This window comes from Natrix helvetica (assembly GCF_964273705.1).
Source record: "Natrix helvetica genome assembly, chromosome: 5".
In the NCBI taxonomy this organism is placed as follows: Eukaryota; Metazoa; Chordata; class Lepidosauria; order Squamata; family Natricidae; genus Natrix; species Natrix helvetica.
The window spans coordinates 91,562,767-91,586,735 of record NC_138551.1 but is presented as its reverse complement, the minus strand read 5'-3'; the positions used below and the strand labels follow the sequence as shown (position 1 = coordinate 91,586,735).

Here is a 23,969-nt window from a genome sequence, read left to right as displayed (position 1 = left end):
TTCGAACTGCCGAAATGCTGGGAATCAGCAGTCAGCAGAATTAGACTGCATTCTAACTACTGCACCACTGCTACACCTAATATAGGAAAATAAGAAGAATAGATATTTATTTGTTGATGGATGGATGGATGGATGGATGGAAGGAAGGAAGGAAGGAAGGAAGGAAGGAAGGAAGGAAGATAGCAATAGACTTATATACCATTTCACAGTGCTTTACAGCCATCTCCAGGCAGTTTACAGAGTTAGCATATTGCCCCCAATAATCTAGGTCCTCATTTTACCAGCCTCAGAAGGGTGGAAGGCTGAGTCAACCTTGAACTGGTATGGATGGATGCATTTATGGATGGATGGATGGAAGGAAGGAAGGAAGGAAGGAAGGAAGGAAGGAAGATAGCAATAGCACTTAGACTTATATACCGCTTCACAGTGCTTTATAGCCCTCTCTAAGCGGTTTACAGAGTTAGCCTCTTGCCCCCAACAATCTGGGTCCTTGTTTCACTGACCATAGAAGGCTAAGTCATCCTTGAGCTGCTGAGAATCAAACTGCTGGCAGTCGGCAGAATTAGCCTGTAATACTGCTCATTCTAACCACTGCACCACCAGGGCTCTTTGACCCTTTGCTGGGGAAAGTTGTCAGAGGTGGTTTGCCATTGTCTTCTTCCTAAGGCAGAGAGAACGTGACTGGCCCCTAGTCACCCGGTTGGCTTCCCCAGTTTCTAGCCAGTGTCTTGAACCACATTACCAGATTGGCTCTCTTATCACGGTAACGGTCACCTTGAATATTAGTGTCCCCAACAAAAACCAACTGGGGCTGAATATGCTCATTCTTCACGTTTTGGAAACCATAACATTTGCAACTTTGTTACACTTTTTGGGTGGTATCCTTATGGCAGAAGACTCTCTTCGTTGCTTTTTGTGCTAAACCGTAAACTCAAATAGCGGATTCAAATATAACCTTGGTTTGGAACCTTGTTACCTTGTAGGTACCGTAAAGAAATGTGGCTTGCTGAAGATCATTCATGAGAAGTATAAAACCACCAAAAAGATTGTGGACCCCCTGGTGTCTGATTTCATCCAGTCCTTCGACACTGCAATAGAACATAACAAAGAGATCGAATCTTTACTGGGAAAAGCCCAGGTGAGTTAAAAACATATCAAACCATAGATTAGCCCAGTTCGGTCTTTTTTTGTTTTTTTACAATAATCCAGGTTTCTGTTGGAGTGGATCTCCTATATAGGTGATGGCGAACCTATGGGACGCAGAGCCGTCTCTGCGGGCATACGAGGCGTCACTCAAGCTCAGCTCTGCTGCACATGCATGGGGGTCACGCATGAATGCTCAGGGGGTTGGGGCACACGAGATGGTCGTGCATGTATTGCATTATAGGTGTGTGCGCACATGCTTTTGGCACTCAGTGCCGAGAAGGTTAGCCATCACTGTCTTATATGATGTTTGTGTGTCTGTGCCTTGACTTGTATAAAAGGATCACAGGGAGAGCAAATTAGCTTAAATATTGGGGGTTTTTTGGTAGTCCTCAACTTAACGACCATAATTAAGCCGGAAATTTCCATTGCTATGAAGTGAGGTGAGTTTTGCCCCATTTTATAACTTTCCTTGCCATGGTTGTTAAATGAATCACTGCCATTGCTAAGGTAGTAACCCGGTTGTGAAGTGAATCTGGGTTCCTCAATTACTCTGCCTGTCAGAAGGTCACAAAGTATGATCATGTGACGTCTGGCAAGGCAACTGTCATAAATATGAACAAGTTTGCCAAGCCTTCACATTTTGATCCCGTGGCCTTCGGGTTATTGCAACAGTGTGAGAAACAAAAGCCATAAATCACATTTTTCAGTGCTCTTGTAATTTCAGTCATTAATAAATTGAAGGCTACAAATTCCTACCAGGAGGAATGATAATATTAATTTATTATTACTAAAACTATACTGTAATACCCTAGTGGAGACAATTTACTGCGGGACAATTCAACAATTCAATTTAATTATTTTAAATAATTAAAAAATAATAATTTTTGTCATTCACATTTTATTTTGTCCCTTCTTTGGCATCCTTTCTTTAATGATTCTATTCCATTTCAATATTAGTGTAACTAATGCGGTGAGTTGGCCATACTGAATTGGCCATGGTGAATTGACCATGGTGAGTTGGCCGCAGTGAGTTGGCTATACTGAGTTGGCTGTGACAAGTTGGCTGTGGTGAGTTGGCTGTAGCGAGTTGGCCATGGTGAATTGGCTGTGGCAAGTTGGCTGCGGTGAGTTGGCCATACTAAGTTGGCCATGGTGAATTGGCCGTGGCAAGTTGGTCATGGTGAGTTGGTTGTAGCGAGTTGGCCATGGCGAGTTGGCTGCGGTAAGTTGGCCATGGTGAATTAGCCGTGGCGAATTGGCCCTAATGAGTTAGCCATGGTGAATTGGCCATGGTGAGTTTGCTGAAGTGAGTTGTCAACCCGTTAGGGAGATTGGTAAAAATGTGACTCTATTGTTTTGATGCTTACAGGAGAACCTGAACCCCCTAATGGTATTGAACATCTTGAAGAGAATTCCTGCAGAAGACATCCCTCTCCTTCTGATGAACCCTGAATCGGGGAAACCTTCTGACCTGATCCTGACCCGCCTTTTGGTTCCACCCCTCTGCATTCGGCCTTCTGTGATCAGCGACTTGAAATCTGGCACCAACGAGGATGATCTGACAATGAAGCTGACGGAAATCATTTTCCTTAACGATGTGATCAAAAAGGTAGCTTCTTTTGCTTCTTGCAGCTACAGAGGAAGGGAGGGAGGGAGGGAGGGAGGAAGGAAGGAAGGAAGGAAGGAAGGAAGGAAGGAAGGAAGGAAGGGGAAATGTTTTTAGCTTTGGGTTTTGTTTCGGTTTTGGTTTTTATTTACTTTTTTCCCCATCTTTCAAATTGAAAAAAATTTGAAAAATCTCCATGTTGTTTCCTTTTTTAAAAAATGATAAAGAAAATTGGTCATATATTACAATACACATCTTACACTCCACCTCACACCTTAAAATATAATTTGTAAAAACTGGAATAGTTTTATTTAAAACTTTTATTTAAGGCTGCTTAATTTAAAGCTTTAAATTTCATTTAAGGCTTTTATTTAAGGCAGTTTAAATACCAGGTCCTTCCACTTGCTGTACATAATGTGCTAACTGTAGAGTAAAACTGTGCCTGTATGCAATTTAACTTCGTCTATTTTACAGTTTCAAGTGAAATACGAAGCCATAGAAACAGAAGGCCACCGATATATTATTGTTTATTTTTAGCAGTTTAAAAAAAAAAACCGATTTCTGTAGTTAAATATAAAGAATAGAAAGAGCTACATGAACAAAATGAACCAAATGACAGCAGATATGAAGTACAAGTAGCACGCCTGAAATTCCTAATCAATCGTGTTTAACGTAGCTTGGACAATGAGTCCCAAATCAGTATGAAAGGTGGTATAATACTTGCAGAAGATGTCCCATGGTTTTACCTAGAGATTTTCTCTTGGGTTGGTCAACTTCTCCCACCATCTCTCTTTCTCTTCTCTTCTCTCCCCTCTCTCCTCTCCTCTCCTGCCTCTTATCTTCTTTCCCTCTCCTCTCTTCTCCCCCCCATGTTCTCTTCCCTTCTCTCCAATCCTCTCCTACCTCTTCTTCTCTTCTCCCCTCCCTCTCCTCTCCTACCTCTTCTTCTCTCCTCTCCCCTTTCCTCTCTTTCTTTTCCATCTCTTCTCTTCTGCCCACCCTCTCCTTCTCTCCTCTCCTTTCCCTTCCCCCCTCTCTTTTCTCTCTCTTCTCCCACCCCTCCCCTCCCTTGTTCCTCTTCCTTTCCTCTCTTCTCCCTTGCTCTTGTGTGTCTCCTGAAAGAAACTTTTCCCAGTTTGTTGTCTGTTGGGGTTGCAAGAATCTGGTCTCCTATTAATTGTGAAATATTGTCTCAACTTACCCGTATTTTTCGCCCTATAAGACGCTCCGGAATATAAGACGCACCCAATTTTAAAGGAGGAAAATCTAGAAAAAAAAGATTCTGAACCAAATACTGTAGTAAAATATTTTATATCAACTGTATAAAGTTAACAGCAGTTTAAGAACAATTTTATGTCAACCATGTAACATATTAAGAACTATCTTTACTCTCATTAACAGTCAGTAAAGTCAGTAAACAGTGAAAGTAACAAAAATAAGGCTGTAATGTTTTTATTCGAACCCCAAGAATTCCTCTTCTTCGCTGCTATCAGAAATGAGGAAGGACAGATCCACGCAGTCATTGTCATCGCTTTCTTCCTCACTGGTGTTTGCCTGCCCCATTTTTAGATGACCCAGGTGGCTACATTCGGCGTATAAGACGCACCCAGATTTTCACCCTCTATTTTGGAGTAAAAAAGTGAGTCTTATAGGGCAAAAAATACAGTAACTATTTCAAATATTGAACATCTCAAGATTGTTCTTTCCTCATCATGAATTCAGACCAAAACATATTACGTCTCGCTCAGGATACTTTATTGATTTTTCCTTCGGCTATTATTTCCTTCAGCTATTTTAATTAACAACTGTTGTCCAATTCTGATGGTAATCATGTTTCTGACTGTCCTGTGTTGTTTTCTGGCTCTGGTGATATTCTTGCCTCTTTTTTTTAACCCTTATTTTAGTCGTTATTAAATTTCCACTATATCAGGGTCAGAACGATATTTACACCATCCTGATATATATGGTAAATTATTATTTTAGTTTTCCTGTACACGAGCTGTCTGTTCTCCAGTGCGCTGCTTGGGGAATCCAAGCATGGGTTAACTTTGTCCATTAGCCTAGAGACTGAGTTACGTAATTGTTGACCACACCTCCTCTGACTGGATAGTTCAGTTTTTTAACTCAGTTCAGCCTAAAGATACGTAAAAAGTTTTCTTCTAGGACATTAGACAAATTACTCCTTATTATTTAGTTAGTTAGTTAGTTAGTTACTTAGTTATTATATCTGGAATTATTTTCTTCTGGATTTATTTCATGCATTTGGACTGAATATTGTGCTTTAAGACAGTGTAAGCCACGTTGCCAGCTCGTTCTGATGGGCAGTAATTACTCTGGGTTAGATTCGCTCTTTCAGCCAGGGGAATCAGCGCATTGAAAGGATTGCAGTAGCTAGCTGCCGCGGATGTGAGTCGGTTCACCGTTCTCCATTCCCGCAGGTGCCGCGGTGAGAGTAGATTCGCCTCTCTCACGTCGGTTTGGGTGGCCATGATCCGCTTAGAGAGCGTGATGGCCCAACGTGATTTCATTGCCTCATAGTTGCGACACTGCCGTTCCCTTTGTTGTTGGCTTCTCAGCTAGGGAAACTCCTAATTCCCAGGCTTACCCCCCATCATCGCTTCCCTCAGTCTACAGTGAGGGATCGGGTGTTAGGTGAGGAGGAAGGGGTGGCAGACCTGGAACTCTCTGATGACAAAGGCCTAGTGCAGGACAGGCCCGCCTTTTCTGGCTTGTTCCGGCCTGCTTTATTTAAATCCCTTCTATACAAGGCCAAAGCAACGACCAATATGGGCGGCACTTCCACCCAGGCTAATACTGTGGTAGGACTTGATCCCACGGAGCGCTTGTTTGCTGAACAGGAACAGGATGCCATTCCCTTTCCAAAACTGTTTTTGGACATTGTTCAAAAACAATGGGCACAACCAACCGCTGTCCCCCCGCCCTAGCAACGGGGACAGGAAACTCTACACCTCCACTCCTGAACTGGACAGAAGCAATTGAGCTTGAGCCTGTTCCTCCCCATCCAGATCCGCACAGCCTCCCGGCATCGGGACATCACGTTGAGGGCATCGTTTGGGTGGTTTGGGGTAGAGATGAAAAGTTGGGTATCATCAGCATATTGATGATACCGTACCCCCAAACCACGGATGATCTCGCCCAGCGGTTTCATATATATGTTGAACAGGAGGGGTGAGAGAACCGACCCCTGGGGCACCCCACAAGTGATGCTGAGCTTGTCAATCAGAAAGGTCAGCAGAACAGCGGTTAGAATCCCTAGTGCCGCATAATGGCGTCAGCTATCGTCCCAGCTTCTGCCAACCTAGCAGTTCAAAAGCATGTAAAAATGCAAGCAGAAAGGAAGTAGAAAGGAACCACCTTTGGTGGGAAGTTAACAGAGTTCCGTGCACCTTCGGCATTTAATCATGCCAGCCACATGACCACGGAGACGTCTTCAGACAGCACTGGCTCTTCGGCTTTAAAACGGAAATGAGCACCGCCCCCTAGAGTTGGGAATGACTACACATATGTGCAAGGGGAACTTTTACCTTTAGGCTAAGGTCATTCAATTTTCTTCACACTAAAAGCGATGATTTCCTAATGTTCCACTGATAATTTCTTCCATTGATTTCAATATGGCTTAATTTGGATCCAGCCCTGAAACATTTTAGATATATCTGAAAGCACCATGTTTGAAATGAGCAGACTTTTGATTGTTGTTGTTAGTTGCAAAGTTGTGTCTGAACCATCACAACCCCATGGACAACATTCCTCCAGGCCTTCTTGTCCCCCATCATCCCCTTGAGTCCATTTAAGCTCACACCAACTGCTTCGGTGACTCCATTCTCTGTCGTCCCCTTCTTCTTTTGCCCTCAATCGTTCCCAGCATGAGGCTCTTCTCCAGTGAGCCCTTCCTTCTCATTAGGTGGCCAAAGTATTTTGAGTTTCATCTTCAGGATCTGGCCTTCTAAAGAGCAGTCAGGGTTGATCTCCTTTAGGAATGATTGTTTTGGTTTGAAAAGATTTTTTTTATTTTTGGTTAAGCAGACAAACACACACAAAAAATCATCTTTTGTTACATATTGTAGAAGTGTGTCGATTGGTTACAAATAACTTTTGTGCATCTCTTCCACGGTCATTACTTATAGTTCATATCACATTGTATATTTTAAATCAAAAATCTTTATATATCTTACTATCAACATCCCACAATTCTCATTTGACTATAATTGTTTTAACGTCCTTTTGCATGAAATAATCTAAAATTAAAAACACAACCACATAATGACATTTCATTAATTATTTCTAATATCATCCAATAACATTACACCTTTATAGCATGTTCTAAGTAAGAATTAATTATGTTTGATAGCAAAATTTCTAATCCTCTTTTCCAAGTCGCTGTTTACTATTTGTACCCCAATTCCTTTTATTGAGCCAGTACATATAGATATTGTTAACTATATCCCTTGTCATTTCATTGTTATTATAATTGTTATTTATTAATAGAAATTCATTCGCTAGTTATATCAGGTTTCCTCTCATCAAACCAACACATGTGTGTACCTTGTTATCATTATCAATTTATTTAACATACTCTAAAAATTACTAAATTCTAATTGCTAATCATATTGTAGAAGTATTTCGATTGGTTACAAATAACTCATGCATCTCTTCCACAGTCATTACTTATAATTCAAATCACATTATATATTTTAAATCAAAAATCTTTAATCTTATTATCAACATCCCACAATTCTCATTTGACTATACTTGTTTTAACGTCCTTTTGCATGAAATAATCCAAAATTCAAAAACACCCGTCATTTCATTGTTATTGTTATTATTTATTAACAGAAATTCATTCGCTAATTATATCAAATTTCCTTTCATCAAACCAACACATGTATGTACCTTATTATTCTTATCAATTATTTGTTTAACATAGCACTCTAGAGATTACTAAATTACTAATCACTAATTACTAAAATTAACTAATTTTTTATTATCAACTTTCATATATCAGCCTGTATCCTTCCAATAATAATACAGTCTTATTTCTTTTGTCATTTGTGGAATTGATCTTCTATTTATTTCCTTAATAAAATTTTTGTGGACTTCTCTCCACACCTTGTTGCTTGTAGCATCACTTAAGTAATCTCGATGCCCTCCATCTGCTATTTTAATCAGCTTAACCTTGGTTGTCAATCGTGCTTCTGATTGTTTTGATAGCCTTGCAGTCCAAGGGACTCGCAGGAGTCTTCTCCAGCACCATCGTTCAAAGGCCTCCATTCTTTGGCGCTCAGCCTTCCTTATGGTCCAATTTTCACAGCCATACGTTGCAAATGGGAAAACCATAGCTTTGACCATACCCACTTTTGTTGGCAGGGTGATAGCTCTGCTTTTTAGACTTTTGATTAACAAGCCACAATTAATCACAGCCCCCTTCTTACAACCCTGTCATCGCTTAATTCGAAGTAGAGTTGGAGGCGACTGGATGGAACTGAGCGTTTACTGGCTGGATGCCCTTCCTGACACCGATCCTCAGTTGGCAGCAGATTTTTTTCTTTGCATCCTAGGAGAGAGAAATGTCTGCCGCTGGCTAAGATTGAACTCTTAACTTTCCGAGTGGGAGGTGAAAGCCTTCACCACTAGGCCACCATGCCGCTTGACGGCTTCACTATGATGTTTAGCAATAAAATATGTTCTCAAAGTGCCATGGTGGCACAGAATGCAGTATTGCAGGTTAACTCACTGCTCACAGCCTGGAATTCAATCTTGAATCCTTACTGGCTCAAGGTTGACTCAGCCCTCCATCCTTCCGAAGTGGGTAAAATGAGGACCCAGATTGGGGGCAATATGCTGACGCTGTAAACTGCTTAGAGAGGGCTGTAAAGCACTGTGAAGTGGTATATAAGTCTCAGTGCTACTGCTTTGGCTTAAGTTCTCCATGAGCCCTGTTCTTCAAAAATCATGTGAACTTCCAAGTGTTACAACTAATCGTTTTTAACCTGCCTTTGTTTATAAAGCATTGTTATATAAGTCTAAATGCGATTGCTTATTGACTCAGGCTTCCACCCTTCTGAGGCTGCTAAAATGAGGACCCAGATTGTTGAGGGCAAGAGGCAAACTCTGTAAACTGCTTAGAGAGAGCTGTAAAGCACTGTGAAGAGGGCTATACAAGTATATCACAGAAGTGAGTACACCCCCTCACATTTTGTAAATATTTAAGTATATCTTTTCATGTGACAAACACTGAAGAAATGATACTTGGCTACAATGTAAAGTAGTGAGCATACAGCTTGTATAACAGGGTAAATGTGCTGTTCCCTCAAAATTACGCAACACACAGCCATTAATGTCTAAACCGCTGGCAACAAAAGTGAGTACACCCCTAAGTGATCGTGTCCAAATGGGGCCCAAAGTGTCAATATTTCATGTGGCCACCATTATTTTCCAGCACTGCCTTAACCCTATTGGGCATAGAGTTCACCAGAGCTTCACAGGTTGCCACTGGAGTCCTCTTCCATGTCCTCCATGACAATGTCACGGAGCTGGTGGATGTTAGAGACGCTGTGCATGGGCACTCAACTTCTTTGGCCGACCATGGCGAGGCCTATTCTGATTGGAACCTGTCCTGTTAAACTGCTGTGTGGTCTTGGCCCCCATGCTGCAGCTCAGTTTCAGGGTCTTGGCCATCTTCTTATAGCCTAGGCCCCTGATGGCGAACCTATGGCACGTGTGGCACAGGTGACACATGGAGCCATATCTGCCAGCACGCAAGCCGTCAGGTCCAGCACGCATGTGCGTGCCAGCCAGCTGATTTTTGGCCTTCCAGAAGGCCAGGGGAGGCCGTTTTCGCCCTCCTCAGGCTTCAGGAAAGCCTCCGGGGCCTGTGGATGGCAAAAAACGGGCCCAATGTTTCCAAACTTCCAGTAGGCCCATTGGGCCCATTTTTTACCATCCAGAGGCTCCGGAGGCTTTCCTGAAGCCTGAGGAGGGCTTACCAGAAGTACGGTACCAAAAGTACCGGAAGTACGGCACATGCGTGGGGGGAGGGCATTGCATTATTGGTGTGGGCACACGCTATTGCATGCACATGCATTCTTTTGGCACCTGAGCAGAAAAGCGTTCGCCATCACTTGCTAGGCCATCTTTATGTAGAGCAGTGTTTCTCAAACTTTTTTTAACCATCGCCCCCTTAAGACACAATTTGATTTGCCACCGCCCCCTAAAGATTATTTAATTGTATAATATACAAAATGTATTAAATTGCAAAATGTATTACATGTAAATAAATTACTGGGCATCTCCGACGTCTGACACACAAATGACGATCTGTAACGTGATTGGCTGTTCAGACAGAAGGGAAGGACGTATCCGAAACTGGCATTTTCGCTCGTCAGATGTGCCAAGGACGCCTAAACTCTAAAGGAAGAAGACCCAGCAACCCCAACAGCACAGCCATAGAAATTTAAATAGAATACCGTAGAAATTTGATCACCTTTCTATGAGATTCTATTGAAATTTCTATTCCTTGTGCTACTGGGGAAGCCTCCATTCCTGGCGCAGTGAAAGGAGGCTGACTCACACAGCAGTCACTGCGCGCGGCAAACACTAGACCCCCAGTAGCACAGCCATAGAAATTTGAATAGGATTTCATAGAAATTTGATCAGCATTCTATGGGATTTTATTGAATTTTCTATTCCTTGCGCTACTGGGGACGCAATGTTAGACCCAAGACTGACTAAGGAAGTGCACATTCGCTCGTATGAAAGCCATGTTTCCAACAGCAACGATCGGTGTTGCAGGTTTGCCCGCGTGCTGCGTGCAATGACTGCTGTGTGAGTCCGCCTAGTCACAGAACAAGTAATAAATAGAATTTGTTCAACGCCCCCTTCTGTACGTTCAACGCCCCCATGTAAGGCGGAACTTCCTACCGCCCCCTTGCACTTCTTTAACGCCCCCCAAGGGGGCGGTACGGACCACTTTGAGAAACACTGATGTAGAGTAACAATTCGTTTTTTCAGATCCTCAGAGAGTTCATTGCCATGAGGTGCCATGTTGAACTTCCAGTGACCAGTATAAGAGAGTGAGAGCAATAACACCAAATTTAACACACCTGCTGCCCCTTCACACCTAAGACCTTGTAACACTAACCAGTCACATGACACCAGGGAGGGCAAATGTCTACTTGAGCCCCATTTGGACATGATCACTTAGGGGTGTATTAACTTTTGTTGCCAGCAGTTTAGACATGATTGGCTGTGTGTTTCGTTATTTTGAGGGGACAGCACATTTGCACTGTTATACAAGCTGTATGCTCACTACTTTACATTGTATCCAAGTATCATTACTTCAGTGTTGTCACATGGAAAGATATACTTAAATATTTACAAAATGTGAATGGGTGTACTCACTTCTGTGGTACATTGTAAGTCTAAGTGATATTACTGTTGCTCAAGTTGTCCATGAGCCCTTCTCTTAAAAAAAAAAAAGTAAACTTTCCAATGTTACAACCAATAATTTTTAATCTGTCTTTCTTTGTTTTGGCTTTTTTGGTTGGCTTCTCTCTGTTCAGCATAGAATATCCGGAGCCAAAACTCAGATGATAATGGAAGATTGGGACTTCCTGCAGCTACAATGCGCCCTGTATATTAACAGTGAACTTTCCGGCATTCCCCTCAACATGGCGCCCAAGAAATGGACCAGGGGCTTTGTCCAAAGGCTCAAAGGAAAACAAGGTTGGTGCTCTCCATTTTAGTCGCCTCCATCATTTGTGGGCGCCACTGTGAGGCATTCGGACACCTTTTGAAAATTAATCCATATCTGGAGTCTCATTGTCGTCTCTGGTTACCCTGAAAGTTATGTGCACGTAATCCTCAGCGAAGGGACACAGTTGCTCAGTGGCTAAGATGCTGAGCTTGTCGATCAGAAGGTCGGCAGTTCAGCGGTTTGAATCCCTAATGCCGTGTAACGGGATGAGCTCCCATTACATGTCCCAGCTTCTGCCAACCTAGCTCGAAGGCACATTAAAAATGCAAGTAGAAAAACAGGGACCACCTTTGGTGGGAAAGTAGCAGTGTTCCGTGCACCTTCGGCATTTAGTCACGCCGGCCACATGACCACGGAGATTTCTTCGTACACGCTGGCTCTTCAGCTTTCAAACCGAGATGGGCACTGCCCCCTAGAGATGGGAATGATTAGCACATATGTGCGAGGGGAACCTTTACTTATGTGAATGGCAACCTCCATGTCAGCCTCTGGCGATCACGTTACACAATCTTGAAAATGTTTAGAATTATTCTTGGGCCTCTTGCTTACAGCCTTGGAAAGTGGATATCCACCAATAACAGAATTGCAAGCCTACACTTGGGTTTGTTTGTTTTTGCACTGAAACATCAATCAGGTTTTATTTCACTAAGTTCACCTTATTTTCCCTCTTTCCTTTTTTGTTTTTGTTCTGCTTAGGTCGGTTTAGGGGAAACCTGTCTGGAAAGCGAGTCGATTTCTCAGGCAGAACAGTGATCTCTCCCGATCCTAACCTGAGAATTGATGAAGTGGCTGTACCTGTCCACGTGGCAAAGATTCTCACCTTTCCTGAGAAGGTAGCGAGGACACGTTCTTATCTTATTCTCTGTGGTGTGGCCCTTTTGTACAGAACTGTGATGGCGAACCTATGGCCCATGTGCCCAAAGTGACACACGAAGCCATGTTGCCGGCATGCGAGGCCTGGCCTGTTTGTCTTCTGGGTTTCTGGCGCACATGCTCATGCGATGATCAGCTGTCCTTTGCACACATGGCAATGCCGAAAACCAGTGGCGGGCATTCACGCTGGCCAGCTGATTGTTGGGTGCTCATGCACACCAGAAACCGGAGGTTCAGCTTTTACGGAGCACGATCCCTTCGCACATGGGGCATTGCCAAAAAAAAGCCTGCACATGGATGCTGGCCAGCTGATTGTCAGGCGCACATGCACACTAGATTCCAGAAGTTCGGCCTTGCTGTAGCATGGCCCCGATGAGCACGCACACCCGTGTGATGTTTCTGTGCAAACATTTTGGCACTCAGCGCCAAAAAGGATCGGCATCACTAGTATAGAAGCCCTGTCCAAGTTGCCCTCAATTAAAGATTTCACACTTAGTTTGAATCGAATAGAATTAAGTCCTAGGTTGCATTCATAGAGGGATAGAATTAAGATCACATGAAGTGTTAATACCACTTTATAATACCTTGGTAATACCACACTATAACAAGCGTCCAGTTTTGCTCACCATATTTATTTTTTGAAAAGATGTTGAGACACTGGAAAGAGTGCAGAGAAGAGCAAGCAAGATGATTAGGGAACCGAAGGCTAAAACATATGAAGAATGGTTGCTCCAATTGGGTATGTCTAGTTTAGCGAAGAGAAGGACCAGGGGAGACATGATAGTAGTGTTCCAATATCTCAGGGGCTGCCACAAAGAAGAGAGGGTCAACCAATTCTTCAAAGCACTAGAAGACAAGAAAAGAAACAATGGATGGAAACTAGTCAAGAAGAAAAGCAACCTGGAATTAAGGAGAAACTTCCTAATAGTGAGGACAAGGCACCTGAAGGCAGAACAAGAAGCAATGGATGGAAGCTAATCAAGGAGAGAGCCAACCTAGAACTAAAGAGAAATGTTCTGACAGTGAGAACAATCAGTGGAACAGTTTTCCCCCAGAGGTTGTGAGTGTTTCATCACGGGAGGTTTTTAAGAAGAGGTTGGATAGCCATTTGTCTGAAATAAGGTTCCCTGTTTGAACAGTGAGGAAGTGGGGAGGAACATGGGCCATTCCTGGGGGTTGAGGAAAGCTCAGATGAGGGCTCTGCGTGAGAGGCAGAGAGAGAGTTAGACAATAGTGAGACAGAAGAACAGCTGGAGCCTGTTCCCAATGTGTGCATATGCAGAGCTGCCAGAAGACAAGTACAACTAAGAAAGCAGGGTCTACTTGGGAGTAAAGCCACACCTTGGAGGTGATTGGCCCCTCCCATAGGAAACAAAAGGGGAGTGGACTTTTGCAGGAAACCATTCATTCATGTCAACAGTGGAAAGTTCTGTTTGGGATTATAAGAGATTCTGTGTCAAGTTTTGCTTTGCCCTGTGTTTGGAAACTACTTATCTGGCAGCACTCTAAATGAGGAAAGGGGCATGTGGATAAACACTCCTCTGAAAGACTGTTTGCTAAGCCTTGCTGACTATGAAAGAAAGGAATTCACAGTTGTGTAAATAAAAAAGGTTTTGTCGGGACTAAGGCTTTGCTTCTTGCTTTCTAAGGACGCCTGGGTGAATTCTTTAGGTCATCGTTTTCCCTTACACTCTGGACCTTTAAAGGTGCATTTCCTTTCTTTCTCCTGCAGGTAAACAAAGCCAACATCGCCTTCATGAGGAAACTGGTACGAAATGGTCCCGAAGTCCATCCCGGCGCCAACTTCATCCAGCAGAGGCATACACAAATGAAACGGTACGGTCTTTGATCAAAAGTGGCATTTTTCTACTTCACTGTCCCCTGCTTGTTCCTGCAGTTTCAGTTGTTGGCTTCGGTCATACATAACTCTATAGCAGTGATGGTGAACCTCTTCAACACCGAGTGCCCAAACCAGAACACGCATGCATGTGCATGTGCCAGAGTGCTGGAAACCCAAAGACCAGCTGGCCGGTGCATGCATGCCTATTTTTTGGCTGTGTTCAGGCCGTTTTTGACCCCAGAAAACGGACTGTTTTGGGGGCATTTTTGGGCTGTATTCAGGCGGCTGTCTGGCGTCCACAAAGACCAATGCCAGAAACCAGAAGAGCAGCTGGCGATGGCACGCATGCTCCCAGAGAATGCTCTGTGTGTCACCTCTGGCATGCATGCCATAGGTTTGCCATCATGGCTCTATAGGGTCTCGGATGTAATACAACATGATATGCATGATTTCTTCCTGTCAGTTTATTTCATTTCTTTTCCTAAGGCCCTTCTTTTTTTAAATGTGGGTAAAATTAACCACTATAAACATACTTTTCCAGGAAAGCAGGGATGTGCCTTTAGATGTAAAAACCGTTAGAGGTTTGGATTCCCATTCAGCTGATAGAAGCATGTGCAGTTTTAATTTAATCCAATTAACTGTACAGTTAAAAATGATTGTATTGTGGATCAGCACTTTGGACAACAAAGTGTGCTACTCTTTCTTGTCCCGAACAATTGAGCATAGTGCCTGCGCTGCAACTTTTGATTGTTAGATGAATAACAAGTTTTCGTGGACATCATTTTTATTATTAAAGAAGGCATTTCCAAGATATAAGGGTGCAGGGTTTTTCTGAGGAGGGCGTGAAAGAGGTAATCATTTCAACAATTAATTAAAAAATCAATTTTTCTACTATTAGGAAAAAGTTCTTACACAGAACGGACTAGCTTTCTCGAGAGGTTCTATATAACATCAAGCAGCTTCTAAAACCCAAGTAGACAGTACTTCAAAATATCTGTGTGCCCCCCCCCCTCAATCTAGGAATATCAAGAAGCAAATATAGACAGAGATAAAGATCTAAGGAAGGAACTTGGAAGGCAAGTAAAAAAAAAAGGCATAGCAATTAAAGTATTGAAGCAGGCCAGAGACGATGGATAGATGATGATGATGATTATTATTATCTTTAATCGTTGCTTTGATTTGCTTTTCCTTCTCCCTCTCTTTCTCTTAAAGCATAGCAATTAAAGAATTGCAGCGGGCAAGAGACAATGGATGGATGATTTCTTTTATGTTGTTGTTCTGATTTGCTTCTCCCTTTCTCTTTCTCTCTTTTCTTTTCTCTTTTTTTAAGATAGGTGACATGATTAGAAGTTAGAAAGGAAAGAAAGGAAAAGTCTTCTAATAAAGGGTGATATGATTAAAAGTTAGAATAGGTGATAGAAATAAGAGAAGGGGGAATAGCAATTATACATTTTTTATATAATAAAGTGAAAACAATAAGAGAAAATGTGGAATAATTGATCAATGATAGATTGCAATCTAAGACAAATGTGTATTGTTTACTAGAAATATATAAGTTGATTGAACGTAATAATTATGATTAATTTTTTAGTTTTATTTATATTAGAATGTACAACATCCACATCACACTGCTCACATATTGATTTGATACATTTATAAAAAAAACAAAAACGTAAAAACAAAAAAAATATATTTAAGGGCAAGATTGAATCGCATTCTGTATTTCCTTTCTCTCTTCCTGCCCCTGCTTAGGTTTTTGAAATACGGAAATCGGGAGAGGATGGCACAGGAACTGAAGTATGGAGACATTGTAGAGAGGCACCTGATCGATGGAGACATAGTCTTGTTTAACCGCCAGCCCTCTTTGCACAAGCTCAGCATCATGGCTCATATAGTAAGGGCGAATCTATGTAAGGTTTCTCATTGTTTCATGGTCTTTCGTGGAATCAGCCTTCCATCCTTCCGAGGAGGGTAAAAGGAAGACCCAGATTGTTGGGGGGAGATATACTGACTCTGTAAACCATTTAGAGAGGCGGTAAAGCACTATGAAGCGGTATATAAGTCTAAGTGCTATTGCTATTGAAAAGGTAAAGGTTCCCCTCGCACATATGTGCTAGTCGTTTCCGACTCTAGGGGAAGGTGAGTTTCTGCCTTTTATGGGAAATATTCTGCCCTTTTTAATATTTCCTAAAATATTTTGTTTTCTAGAAGAGGGATGGGCTACACGGGCTTCCTTCCTGAGCATGGCGTTGGACTAGAACAGTGGTCGGCAAGCCGCGGCTCGCGAGCCACATGTGGCTCTTTACACATTTTAATGCGGCTCTTCTGTGTGCCGGGCGCCCGCTCCCCTCCCTCCTCTCGGGCACTTCAAAACAAGCGCCCCTTTCCCTTTTTTCTTTTCGACCCACAATGATTAGGGAGGATCCTGAAGTCGGGCGGGGACGAGAAGCGAGGAGGCAGAAAAAGAAACAGAGGCTAAGGAGCTTCCCCCCCACCTCCTCCCAGCAAAAATCTAACCGGGGAGCCGGGCGGGCAGTAGCAAATTAGCCGATCACGCCGTGTGGGCAGTAGCAAATTAACCGATCATGCGGCGTGATCGGCTAATTTGCTACTGCCCGCCCGGCTCCCCGGTTAGATTTTTGCTGGGAGGGGGCGGGGGGGGGAAGCTCCTTAGCCTCCGTTTCTTTTTCTCCCTCCTCGCTTCTTGGGGCTCCACCAATGGGGGAGCAAGGCCCACCCAGCGCTAGGCTTTGGGCTAACACAGAGGTCTGCAAAGTTGGCTGTTTTAAGACTGGTGGACTTCAATTCTCAGAATTCTGGGAGTTGAAGTCCACCAGTCTTAAGAGCCAATTTTGCAGATCCCTGGGCTAATATGATTGATGCCCTTGGTGGACTTCAATTCTCAGAATTCTGGGAGTTGAAGTCCACAAGTCTTCAAGCTGTCAGGTTTGAAGACCCCTTGGGGTTTTTTTCCTAAAGGTTTAGGGATGCAAGGATCTTGTAACTTGACAGCTTTAAGACTTGCGTGCTTCAAATGCCAGAGTTTATTGAAACTAAAAACAGTGTACCATCCTATGTATTTTCGGTTTTAAAAATGTGGCTCTCAAAATAAATTTCAATCGTGGTTTTGGCGAGATTTGGCTCAGTTGAAAAAAAAGGTTGCCCACCACTGGACTAGAAGACCTCCAAGGCCCCTTCCAACTCTATTATTCTGTGATAAATAGCTAACTATTCCCTAGTTTCTGTAGAAAGTAGAACCAAACCTAAGTTGCCAAGGAAAACCCAAAGATGCTTTTTTAAAGACAATTGGACTTTCTGGTTTTTCTTTGAAGATGTTTCGTTTCATCTCTGAGAGCTGAAGAAGCTTCTTGGATGAGAAGCAAAACGTCTTCCAGGAAAAGCAAAGAAAGTCCAACTGCCTCTTGAAAATGCACCTTTGGGACAACCATGACCTGGATGACGGAGAATTTCCGTAGATATTTGCCAAGGAAAAAACTAAGATTCTAACAATTATATGCTGGTAGTTCTTGACTTAACAACCATTCATTTAATGGCCCCTCCCACTGGTTGCAAAGTACTGGGAGGAAAAAGTGATTTATGACAGTTTTTACACTTATGAATGTTGCAGCATCCCCATGGTCATGTGATCAAAATTTGGATGCTTGGCAACTGGCATGTACTTAGGACTGTTGCAGGGTCCTGGAGTCACATGATCCCCTTTTGTGACCTTCTGACAAGCAACGTCAATGGGGAAACTGGATTCACTGAACCATTGTGTGTTACTGTATTCCAGAGCAAATATGTCCTTTTTGTTGTTGTTGTTGTTAAAACAGCCTTATTCAAAGCCATAGGACAGAAGCGTCCTAGTATTAGCATATTGACGTATTTAAAATCATCGAGAAAATGTGATTTTAAAAGTATTAGAATGTGCTGAAATGGACAGACTTGCAAAAGAAATAAAAGACAAAGGAGAATCTGAGTATTACTTAGTATGGAATTTATGGTACAAACGGGTAGAGGAAAGATGCAAAGAATAAAAAAGCATTAAAGGAAAAAAGATTAAGAAATTAGAAAACAATCATAAAACCACATAATTAATAAGAGGGGGGAAATGTAAAATATTGTATATAAAATAGTACAGAATAATATTTATAAGACGAATATATGTATATAGAATGATATTAAGATGTATTGTATAGAAATAAATACGTTGAAAGAGTAATACAGTATGTATAGAAGAAATATAAATGATCATATTAGTAGATGAAAAATGTGTATATAGATATATAAAGGTATACATGTATGCATAAAAAGAGTAATGGAGGCTTGCCAATGTGGAAATGTTGCAAAGATGATATTTGTGTTTTAAAAATGGGAAAAAAAACCTGTTTAATAAAAACATTTTAAATAAATAAAACCCTTGAGCGTTTGTTCTCCTTCTTACCTTGGATTGATGTTGTGTTTCAGGCTAAAGTAAAACCACACCGGACTTTCCGGTTCAATGAATGCGTTTGCACACCATACAACGCAGATTTTGATGGCGATGAGATGAATCTTCACCTTCCTCAAACAGAAGAAGCCAAAGCCGAAGCACTGGTCCTGATGGGGGTAAGCAAACCTCTTGTTCTCACCAGCGTTGCAATGAAACAGACCCACAGGCCGCTGCCGAATTCTCTTGGTTAGTGACAGCCTTCAGGAGTCGGAAGAGTTTTCAGCGGCGCAAATTGATCTGAACCGTTTCATCCTCCTCCCCCCCACTGAAATGAAGCCAGTCGATTCAATTTTGGTCACCATGATACAAAAAAAAAAGATGTTGAGACCTTGTGGGGGGGAATACAGAGAAGAACAACAAAGATGATTAGAAGACTGGAAGTTGAAATGTTTGAAGAACAGTTACAGGAATTGGCAATGTCTAGTCCCGTGATGGCGAACCTATAGCATGCGTGGCACAGGTGGCTTGCAGAGCCCTTTCTGTGGGTATGCGAGCCATCCCGCTCAACTCCACCGCCCATGCGTGCACACCTGCCAGCCAGCTGGTTTTCGGGTCTCTGATGCACATGCGCGGGGGGCACATGCAGGGGTCATGCGCAAGAGGCAGGGTGCATGCAGGGGGGGAAACGGGGGGGTCGTGCATGCATTGCATTATGAGTGCGTGCTGACAAAAAGGTTAACCATCACTGGTCTAGTCTAACAAAGGGAGGACTAGGGACGACAGGATGGCAGACTTTCAATATTTGAGAGGCTGTCACAAAGAAGAAGAAGTCAATCTACTCTCCAAAGCACCTGAGGGCAAGCAGGAAACAATGGGTGGAAACTCATCAAGGAGAGAACCAACCTAGAACTAAGGAGAAACTTTCTGACAGTGAGAACAATGATTCAATGTAATGGGTCGCCTCCAGAAGTTGTGAGTGCTCCATCACTGGAGCGTCTCTAAAAGAGATTCGACAGCCCTTTGTCCAGAATTGTATAGGGTCTCCTGCCTGAGCAGGGTGTTTGTTTTGCTGGTTTCAGGTGTGGCTTGGTATAAAGAAAGACAGAATCCAGGTGCTTTCCTTGATAAGCTTTTTACGTGTGTATTCAGCTGAACAAAAGCTTCCTCTTTAGCAAGAGGGAACCTTGAACATGTTTTGACACTCATCTTTATATGCTTGTCCACTTCTCCACCCAGAAGCACTGGCACACTTCACCTAGACAAGCTGACACACTTTAAATAAGAGTAAGAAGTGCAGAAATGGTCATCTGCCTTTCCCCCCTAGGAAGTTTTCCAAGGACATTGGGTGTCATCCTAGGGACATTGGGTGTTTCCTGAGGAACTTTCCATGGCCTTGAAGGCCTGTAGAGCCACTGGTGACATTGGCATTAGAGTGGTATTCAGCCTCCCGAATTGGAAGGGACTTTGGTGTTTTTAATGATTTCCCCCCTTATGTTCAATAGAAATGTGCCTTCTAATTTAAATCCTCTGTTCTGTATCCTCTGGAATCTTGGCTTTCCTCCGTGTGACTCTCATGCTTTCAGATTAGAGATAGATGGATACTGTAGATGGATGGATGGATGGAGGGTGGACGGACAGACAGACAGACAGACAAACAGACAAAGAGATAAGATAGGTAGGTAGGTAGCAAAGGTGGTATCCAGCAGGTTCTGACCAGTTCTGGTAGCTGAAATTTTGAGTAGTTTGGAGAACCGGTAAATACCACCTCCGACTGGCCCCCGCCCCCATCTATTCTCTGTCTCCCGAGTCCCAGCTGATCGGGAGGGAATGGGGATTTTGCAGTATCCTTCCCCTGCCACGCCCACCAAGCCACGCCCACAGAACCTGTAGTAAAAAAAAATGAATCCCACCACAGATTGGCACATATGCTTCCTCAGAACTATCAATAGGAACATTAGATTCTGTGTCAACAGGTTGGACTAGAAGACCTCCAAGGTCCTTTCCAACTATGTTATTTTTTTATTCTGTTCATTTCATCTACCCAAAACAAACTATAGTGGTTCTCTGAGTTGGGGGGGGGGGGGGGGGCTGGATTCATTGGCCATTCGGTGGATTCCTACCTTCCAAGCTATAAACTCCTTAGAGAGAGCCTTAAGGCCCTATTTCTGTCTTGAATACGTTACAGTTGAGCTCTGCTATTTCATTTTACGCCGTATCTAATTGCATTTTCCCCCTGCTTTAGAGATACGATTTGCCATATCGTTGGGCAGCTCTGTCATGAGGGTTCCTCATTTCAACCCTGAGCTACAAACATTCTCCTTTATTAATAATCCTTTTTATTACGCACCCTGCAACAGATCAGGTCACTGCAACTCCATTAAATTTTAAGCTAGTTTTATTACGCACCGGAGCATAAGACGCACCAAGGTTTTGAAGAGGCTAATTTTTTTTTAAAGGGTTTTGCACTCTGCAAACCTCCCAAAAATGGCCCGTTTTTCATGAAAACGGGCTCATTTTTTTCCAAAAAAAGGCATGAATAGCCTTTAGGAGGCTTATAGAGTATTCCTGGGGGCTGGAGGGGGGGCAAAATTGAGCAAAAAATGGGCTTTTTCCCCTCATTTCTGCTCTCCCCAGCCCCCAGGAGTTCTCTGAAAGCCTTCTACAGACTCTGCACGGCCATTTTGGTGAAGGAACGGGGCTTCAGGAGGCAAAAAATGCTGTATTCAGCAGTGACGTGCAGTGAGGTTTATGACTGGTGAGGCACTGACACAGTGCTGGGTTTCAAATATTTTTAGACTTGTGGACTTCAACTCCCAGAATTCCACAGCCAGGCATGCTCAGTTCCAATTTAAAGCAACAGCATTTGTTTTTCTCCTTTGCTCCTTCTTTCTTTTTCTTTTTCTTCTCCTTCCCCTCCTTCCTCCCTCTCTCCCTTCCTCCCCCTCTCTCAAACACACACACACACACACACACACAAACACAAGTTGGATTGGACTATCTCTCCTACCCCTTCCCTCTCTCACTCACTCTCAAACAAACCCCCACACACACAAAATTTGGATTGGATATCTTTTCCAGTGGCTTGAAAGCAGCTCCTCTGCCATCCCCCCCATTCCCCTGCTGCCTTTCCCAAACACCTCCACCATTGCAAATGCAGCCTGCTGTCTGGGTGGGAAATGCCTGGAACACAATAAAGCCCACCCACCACCTCCTGCTGGCAGGCTGGGGTGAGAGGAGAGGCAGAGAAGCCGGAGGGGAGCCGATCTGAGCCTTCCAAAAGAAAGAGGCTGGGGTGAAGTGTGCGTACTACAGCATGGCTCTTTGCCTGGCTTCCTGCCTCCTCCTGTGGTCTCCTCAGTGCTCGCTTGTGCTCTCCCTCCCCAAGTGTAGTTTGATTGCAGGCGGAACCACGTTGCCTTTTCAAACTTGTAATCAGTGAAGCTGGGCTAGATTTTTATATAGTTTTATCCAGCTCTGTGTGTGTGAGAGAGAGAAATGAATGGGGGCCTAGGGAGGAAATCACTACACTTGGGGAGGGAGAGCACCAGTGAGGAGACCACAGGAGGAGGCAGGAAGCCAGGCAAAGAGCCATGCTGTAGCACACACACTGGCCCCACAACGTGGCTCTGCCTGCAATCAAACTACTCTTGGGGAGGGAGAGCACAAGCGAGCCAGGGTCCTTCCCTCCAGCCTTTGCCCAAAGCCCTGCACAGCACCAGGAGGATGAAGTTTGAATTCCTCCCCCTCCCTCCAACCCACACGTACCTTTTCCAGCTTTTTTTAACAGTTAAGCAGAGTCATCCACGGTGAGGCAGTAACTAGCTCAGCTTTTTCCTTTTCCTTTTTTTTTTCATGATGAGAGTGGTGAGGCTGTGCCTCACTTGCCTCACCTGACTGCACGTCACTGGTATTCAGTATATAAGAATTTCAGCCTCTTTTGAGGGAAAAGGTCTTATACTCTGAAAAATACGGTAAGCTCACCAGTTCTAACACCAGGAAGTGTGGATTTGATTTAAATCAAGTTGATTTAAATCACGATTTAAATCGCTAGCAAAAAGGCTTGATTTAAATCAACTCGATTTAAATCCTAATTTTTAAAGAGCAACCGTCATCTCTGTCCCGCAACGGCTCCTCTGTGACTCACCAACAGTCCCAATATTGCAGCATATAGTACAGCTTTATGCTACATAACTAAGCTCCATTTCATGCTGAATAAACTAAATTATGAATGTATCTTAAATAGAAAACTATCTTTAGATTTTTACTCCAAAAGCATTTTATTAAAATAAATTTAATTTTTAAAAATCCGATTTAATTTTTTTTAATCTGATTTTTTTATTTTTTTATTTTTTTAAATCATCAATTTTTATCCACCCTGACGCCAATCCTTGATGGAGCTATTTTGCTAGCTCATTGGTGTCTGTTATTAATCAGGTTCTGCGCCAAGTTTTCTTTTTGCCTTACTTCTATTCCTTCAGGGTGAAGAATTTTGTCACTCCTTTTTGGAAAGAAATTTTTTTGGGCAGCAATTTTTTCTCCTTTTTGCTTTGTTTCTGTTTTTGGAAGCCCAAATGCACACTTATCTAGCAATTTCTCTGCTATCCATATGTTTTGATGCTTTCCATATCTCAAAGGTATCTTACAGTCTACATTTGAACCAGGAAAGTTAAGTAATTGGCTTCCAATGTGAAGATATTCAAACATGATCTGATCTGATCAATTTCTTTTCTGGGAGGAAAACTAGCACAGAATAAAATATATTCTTTTTTCAGACGAAAGCCAACTTGGTAACCCCAAGGAATGGAGAACCCCTTATTGCTGCAATTCAGGATTTTTTGACAGGTGTGTATTTTAAACCCTATTACCAATAGGAGTTGCATTTTTATTAACTTCAGCCTCAGATACATCTTTGTAAATTAACGGGGCATAACAAGGACATTTTATTTTAGCCTCTCCAAATGTTTCATTTTTCCAGTGTTGTGGAAAACAAAACAAAACCCAAAAACAATATGACCCGAGGCGAAAAATAGAAATGGAGATCCCTTTTTCTTTTTTTTTTGTTCACCTGAGCTTTTAGGGAACTTATTGTTAGAAGAATGTTAAGAGTCTTTTGCTCATAATTGAAATAACATTTCCCCTTAAATTAAGAAATTAATACAATGTCACAGGTTTTTTTTTTTAATCTCTTGTGAAGATTGGTATCGAAGTATGTCAGAAATAGCTATGTTTGAACTGCAAATGCATGAACCTTGGACCACTTTTTCTGAAAGTTTTCCCCTAAAAGTTCCTGCTTTTTGAC

At 42.7% G+C, this 23,969-nt stretch overlaps 1 protein-coding gene across 2 annotated transcripts in view; it reads left to right on the top strand.

The window, feature by feature from the left end:
- The window catches only part of POLR3A (RNA polymerase III subunit A), a 169,562-nt gene that overhangs the window by 8,504 nt on the left and 137,089 nt on the right, over positions 1–23,969 (top strand). For both annotated transcript variants that reach the window (XM_081956497.1, XM_081956496.1), the window contains exons 5-12: positions 984–1,138; positions 2,516–2,755; positions 11,332–11,494; positions 12,222–12,358; positions 14,131–14,234; positions 15,991–16,132; positions 18,706–18,846; positions 23,443–23,512. In XM_081956497.1, coding sequence (XP_081812623.1) covers positions 984–1,138; positions 2,516–2,755; positions 11,332–11,494; positions 12,222–12,358; positions 14,131–14,234; positions 15,991–16,132; positions 18,706–18,846; positions 23,443–23,512 — 1,152 coding nt within the window. The remainder of the gene's footprint in view (positions 1–983; positions 1,139–2,515; positions 2,756–11,331; positions 11,495–12,221; positions 12,359–14,130; positions 14,235–15,990; positions 16,133–18,705; positions 18,847–23,442; positions 23,513–23,969) is intronic.